This window comes from Lycorma delicatula, chromosome 1 (genome assembly GCF_047948215.1).
Source record: "Lycorma delicatula isolate Av1 chromosome 1, ASM4794821v1, whole genome shotgun sequence".
NCBI lineage: Eukaryota > Metazoa > Arthropoda > Insecta > Hemiptera > Fulgoridae > Lycorma > Lycorma delicatula.
Genome location: NC_134455.1, coordinates 351,741,462 through 351,748,633, shown reverse-complemented (window position 1 = coordinate 351,748,633; position 7,172 = coordinate 351,741,462). Strand labels below are relative to the sequence as shown.

Below are 7,172 nucleotides of genomic sequence, written 5' to 3'. Positions count from 1 at the left end.
ATTCCTACGCAATAATTGAATTGTCAATATGAAAATATTTCTAACTTTATAATATTAATAATAGATGAAATAAAGGGTTTATTTAGAAAAAAATTGCATTTGTTGATGTCCGGCAGTTAATGGGTTAACAGATCATTATAGCATCAGATTTTTTGTTTTCAAAAAAACTTAAACAACTATTTTCAATGATTTCCATGCTACTGCCTTGGATTCAATTAACTATCTATTGTTGCACATTAATTTTCTGATCTCAGGCCCAATGAATATTCCCTCTATCAAATTTATCAATTAATCACAGAAGTGATTAATTCTGAGTTTTATTTAAAGTGTTCTCAATCTTTATTTAATGTTTTTATAAAATTCGTTATAGATACCAGTTTTATAAATAAAAATGGTAAAATAACTCTTCAAAGCTAAACAAAAATAGTATTCTTAAAGGTTTGCTGTCCTGGAATGAAATTCTCTTTCCGGCCGGTCTTTAACTAAGTAATCTCAATCACTAGCAAGGCTATCCCATAAGCATACAAAACAGCAACCAATCTGTTGTAAAGCCAACAATTCCATTAAATGGCTTAATTTTTTTTTTATGAGTATAAACAAACATTTTGATTGCTAACAATAAATGTAATACCTAGTTCAAATACAATCACCATTAATGTCACAGCAGGAACAAATTAAAGTCATCCACAGTAAATCTTTAATTTTAATTTAACATTAGTTATAAAAAAATAAAACACGCATCAAATTTTAAATGTGTGTACTAAAACAAAATTAACAAGTTTATTTGTATCTCTTTTGCATATACAAATTATAATGATACAACACTCAACTTTGGATGGCAATAACTTGAAAATTTGTCATGACAAGAGTATTTTGGAATTCATATTCTGATTTAACATGAAAGATAAGGTATAACACACAGTTCTGTTGGCCAGTGTAAGCTGTACAATAAATATCTATAATTACAAAATTTTAAATCCCTTGGAGATGTATGAAATCAATATAAAAAGTTTTACTGCTACAACAATCTGAATGATGATAAATAACTCTATTATTATATATTTTAGGTCCTCATAAAACAATAACAATATACGTTGCAGATCGTTTACAGTGATTGGAGACAGGTTTGTTTTTACGGGTTTATTTCCAGGCCTTATTAAGCAATATAAGGAATTGTACGGTAACCAGACAAGTCATAATAATCTGGTCATACAGTATGATACGATCAGAATGTTATGGCATCAGTGAGGTTACACTCATATCAATGTACCCTAGTACAGTAACTTTTAAAACTGCCGACTTAACAATACAGTAGTCACACAAGTTCTAACACCGCTCTTACAACGAGTTATTCAATTATGGTCTGTGAATTAGAAAACATTAAATGAAAAATTCATAATTTTGAATTATTTAATTCACATGAAATTATAGATAATCCATATGAAATTCTTTAATCCAAATGAATTGAAGTGCTCGTATCGGCCATTGCATTGGTGGTGAAGTAATATCTGAAACAGCCAACTATAACCTTACTGCTGATGCTTGAAACTAACTTTAACTTAAGCAATAATGTAATTTGCTAAGTGGCTACTTCCTTGTTATACTATACTTGACCCATTCTGCCAAAGTCTGTCTACATTTTTGATATTTTATAGAGACTGAATTGCTTTAATTAAATTATTACTTACAAGGGATGTAATATACATTACTCTATCTGTATTTTGGTGACCTATCACACTCTTAGGTCGATTTATTCACCACACCAATTAAAATACAGAAAAAAGTTAATTTTAAGGCATGATGCAAGCAGAAGCCTGTAAAACACAGACTGTTTTGATTTACGAATGCTATATTCCTAAAAAACAAAGTAACTGTAAAAAGCTATTGGCTTACCTTGAATCAGATTCCTGACAGAAATGTATAATAGTGTCTAATGAAGACATTGTTGCCTCCTATGTTAAAACAGTTTTATGAAAAACACACATTACTTATTCCTATTTGAATATCAAACCCAACCAAGAAACTTTGCAGCATGTTAAAAAATAACACTGTTAAAGCTAATGGACTATTTGTTTTCATTATCAGCTTGACATTACTTTTTGAAAAGTAGTTCAAGAGGAAGGTAAATTAATTCCACACCCATATAAATGACATAAATTTACACCATGATTGAAAAATATTTTAGATGAATAAAAATGTACGTTACTCTTTTAACAGAGTAAAAAAATAAAAAACAAGACAAAAATGTCAGAAATTTTTAAAATTGCAAAATTAATTCATTTACTTATTATATCTCTATCTTAATATAATTGATATTATAATAGATAGATAGATATTATAATATAATTAAGTACTCTTTCATACAGTACTTTTTTTATTCTTATGAGTGAAATAGTTTTTTGTTAATGAATTTTCGAAACTCCGAAGAACATTATGAAACGCCCTGTATAAAAATTGTCAAACTAGGTGACTGAAACGAAACAGGCTGTGCTCATCAGCAAATAAATTAATACTAAACAGTCGGGCAGCTAAGTCTTGCACATGTAAAAATGTGCTTAATAAAAACTTTATAATTTATATAATCTCTTAGCCAGATACAGTTTAATGCTCCTGATTACAGAAAGCATCTTCCTCTCTTTTTATTAATCTTCAAATTCATAAGTAATGAATTTTGTAGCATGTAAAAACTGGGACTAATTGAAATCAAACCCAGAATCTTCTAGTCAAAATGCAGAGATATACCCTGCCACTATGGAATTCAATGGCAATAATTATATTAAAGAATCATTTACAAAAAAAAAACTACAGATTTTTTATAAGAACTGAAGTATAATCTTATTATTATTAAGAATGGTTCTCATTCAGAGAATTGAGAAGCTAATCCCACAACCACATTCCCATGTATTATCCAACCAAATTTACTATTGTTTTATTTTAGACAACGCTTTTATATGAGCGGTTAATTTATTATTATAATATGGTGATGTTACAATGCAATGAAAAAAAGGAAACTGATGGCTTAATTGGTAACATGTAAAACCACACTCCGATGCCTTATTAAGTCACTCACCAGCAAAATAAAAATTTTAAAAGTCATCTTAAAAATCCATTTATGAACCAAAAAAACCAGTTCCTAAACTACTAATAGGGATTAAAATAATTAATTAATTAAAATTAATATTAATGAGGGTTAAAATTACTAATAGGGGCTGAATAAATAATGCAGCTCTAAGAACAATTAAATAATCAGATATTCAAGCTTGTTAAGTTGCATTAACAAGAAAGGCAAAATTTCTATAAAAAAAAGGTTATTTTCCAATGATATTAAATTTTTTCAACTCATCCTCATAGTACAATTTATTCATCTTCAAAAAAGAGCCAAATATTTTGGCAATAATTTCATTATTTTATGTAAATCTTTTCCAGCGAGCCATTTCTTCATATTTGGAAAATACTCTTTGAAAAGATAATACTCTAAGGTGCAGTCTGGTGAGGAGGGAGCCATGCTGAAGAATTTTGTATCATAATTTAAACAATTTTGTGGTTGTAATTGCAGAAGAGTGTGCTGATACATTGTCTCAATGAAACGGAACCTTTTCTTTTCCATATAATGTGGTCATGTTTTCTTTACTTAGACCACCCACCAAACATATATAATATTGTCCAATCATAATTTTACCTCCTCATGATGAACTGTTTTCATCTCCTTTGGAACAAGTTTTCTAAAACAGTGCAATCAACTGTTTCTTGGTTTCAGGTCAGTAATATATATGTATCTACGCTTCATCAACTTTTTTGAAATAGTGTAAAATTTCCTCTACTACATTGAAACAGCCCTAAACTGCGCTTACAAATTTTTACTTGTTCATGTTTTTGTAGACTGTGAGGAAATGTAGCACCCATGTTGCTAACAATTCTCACAATGTAATATTCATGTAAAAATTAATGCACTCGTTCATTTGAGAAAATGCTTATCATCTTAGCAATCTTAAGCACTTTTATATCTTCTATTCTCCATCACCATATTATGGATATTTTCAATGTGCATAATGTGGTTGTAACATGCACAAGCCTTCCAGAAAACCAGAATATTCAGCATTGTTTGTACTCATATGAATGCTCAAAAATAACTAATCATTTGCAAACTGTTCTAACAGATGGCGCTCACTCACAATATTATTCAACCAGCCTGGCTTTAGTTTCCTGTATAGTTTTGTCTTTCAAAAAATAATCTTTGATCACCATTTGAAATTCTCTTTCATTTACTTTTCACTGAGTCATAATAACCAATAAACTCAAATGACTGCCGAAAACAATTCTGAATGTATCTGATTGAAACTTGGCATTTGCTGCTTGCAGATATGTGGAAAGTTAAAATGACCTCAACAATATACCACACACTCATGTATCCACTTATCAAACACTCTTCTTTCTATATTTCTACAAACCTTTTTAAATATAAAGGAAAATGAAATTATAGAAAAACAGGACTTCTGTATAACATTTTAAACTGTAAATAATATGTGATAATTTAATATTTTAAATATTAAAAACAAAATTTTCATATATTAAAAATACAATATTACAGATTTACGAAAAATATATTATACTATACATATAAACTTGAAAACAAACAAACAAAAAGAAATTAATCGTTACAAATGATAAATAACATCTTTTAAAAATTTAATGAATATTTTATAAACAAAAAATTAAAATATAATTTAATGAAGTTTAAAATAAGTTTTAATGTAAAAACATGAATAGAATAAAAACAATTTTTTAAACGTCGACAAATGTTCAGTTTTATCCACCATGGAAATTTTCAAATTACAAATCAGTCCACCGAAACCATTACAACCATAGAGCATATACCAAATTGTAACAGCATTTATATCAGCTTATAATCATATCACATTATTTTTCATACACACATGCACTATATATCTGCAGATGTACCTACATACACACACACATACATACTCATACGTTTACACATGTCAGACAAACGTTTTCAACGCGCATAAGTACAATTTTTATAGTACATATTGTCCATGTCACGTTGTTAAAACACTAACTAATGGATGACATCATATTATCTAATATTGAAAAAGTAAGGTATGTCACACTGTCGACATCTTTAATTGTACCAATTTAGCTTTAACGTCCTTAAAATTTGGCCTCTTTTCGGGCTGCAAATCCCACGCCTGAAATCAGAATAATTCATTTACAGTTTTAATCATCAAAATTTTCAGTATTAATTTTCAAATTTCAAAAGCTAATTCATTCATAATTATAACTATAGCAGCAGTTTATTCACTCTTCCTAGGTGACTCACTTAAGTTGCATCTATGTTAAAGAGTAAAATGATAGCATCCACCTTAGGCTTCTGACACACTTAGGCTGTTTTGATCAAAACATTTATCAAATTGATAATAGAATCAATACCCAGCTGTTCTGAATACAATGAATGGTTGACATATTTACCAAGAAATATATAGTGGTGAATACTGCCAAACAGTTTTCTAACAGTTTTCTAAGTGGGTGAAAAAATGACTGCCCAAATCGAACAAACAAATATACACTTTTTTCTTGTGTGTATATATATATATATATATATATATATATATATATATACACACACAAGAAAAAATTTGCCTTTATATATATATATAAAAAAAGGGGCAATGTTTGTATGTGCGTCTGCTATAGACTGAAAAACTACTGGACCAATTTACATTCGAGAAGAGAGAACGGGGAAAAAGGGAAAAAATAAAATAGAGAAATATCATCACATTCATCCAATTGCGATGAAACTTTGGTGACTTGTGCGTATGCCTGCGATGGTTTCTGAATTAGTTTGGACCCACAAGGTGGTGCTGGGGTCGTGATATTTTGAAAGATTGCATTTTTGGTCCGATTTGGATACTTACAAAACAAACAAAGATACAGATTTTTTTCTTTATATATTTATATATAGAAGATAAAAGATTACCTGTGCAGACAAGATACATATTACAAAATTAAAAGTTTTTTAAATTCGAAAGATCTCTTAAACAAAAAAGTACCTAAGCAAAAAGAAAAAACCTTAAGATCTCACAGGCAAAAATATCTAAGTTCTGACACTTTCCTTTAGTCAGAAAAAGGAATGTAAAAGTGCATTAGTGAATAAAGTGTAAAAAATAAATAAAGTGTTTGACAAATTTGTACATTAAGTGGTCAGAAAAAGAGTCAAGATTCAGGTTTCATTTGCTCCTTTTTTATTAAAAGGAGGACTTTTAAATATTAAAATAAAAGTTCTCACTTTTTTTGTTACTCTTTATAAATTCTCACTTTTTTTATTACTCTTATTATTAAATATATTTAATGCGCTATTTTGGGTCAGCTTTGCTCCATCCTTCAAAGACTCTACATGTGCTTATTATGAATATATAATTAATTAATGCAATAAATGTTTCATATATGAATTACAAGATCAAAGATACTAAAAAGTGAATAACATTTTTAGTGAATAAAGTGTAAAAAATAAAAGTGTTTAACAAATTTGTGTACGGTTGTAGTAGTCACAAAGCATTACTTTCACTGTGAAACAATTATGCCACCCAAACTACAAGCGATTGGTCGATCTACACCTCAAGCACAAAAGGAAAAGGCATTATGAGCTTCACAAACAGATGAGCAACAGGAAACAACACTGGCCACCATTCGAGTACACACTGCTCAAGCCTGTTTGTCTGAAACAGATGAGCAAAGGAAACCAAGACTGGAAACCGATAGAGTATGCACTGCTGAAGCCCATTCGTCTGAAACAGATGAGCAACAGGAAGAAAGAGTAGAAACAGTTTGCGTACGCACTGCTCAATCCAGACAAACACTGCACGCTGATTTAAATCTTAGTGCATTCCATTACAATGCTAATTATAATTACAGTCTCATCCAAGCGTGTTTATTGGAAAAATGGATAATTACGTGTGTATGCATTGCCCTCAAATTTAATAATGAAACATCAGGAATGTGCTGCACGGGTGGAAAAGCGAAATTGCCCGAATTTTTGGCATTGGAAAACATTTTTTGGCAAACGTACACAAGTACAATTCATGTTTCCAAATGACATCATTCGGTGCAACAAATATCGTGCGCGAGAATTACATAACAACATTCAATGTGCAAGG

At 29.6% G+C, this 7,172-nt stretch overlaps 1 protein-coding gene across 4 annotated transcripts in view; it reads right to left on the bottom strand.

Annotated features, from left to right (window-relative positions):
* Positions 1-4,503: 4,503 nt before the first annotated feature.
* The window catches only part of Csk (C-terminal Src kinase), a 163,881-nt gene continuing 161,212 nt past the window's right edge, over positions 4,504-7,172 (bottom strand). For all 4 annotated transcript variants that reach the window (XM_075382513.1, XM_075382517.1, XM_075382514.1 and 1 more), the window contains exon 11: positions 4,504-5,207. In XM_075382513.1, the coding sequence (XP_075238628.1) occupies positions 5,124-5,207 (84 nt within the window). In that variant the 3' untranslated portion in view covers positions 4,504-5,123. The remainder of the gene's footprint in view (positions 5,208-7,172) is intronic.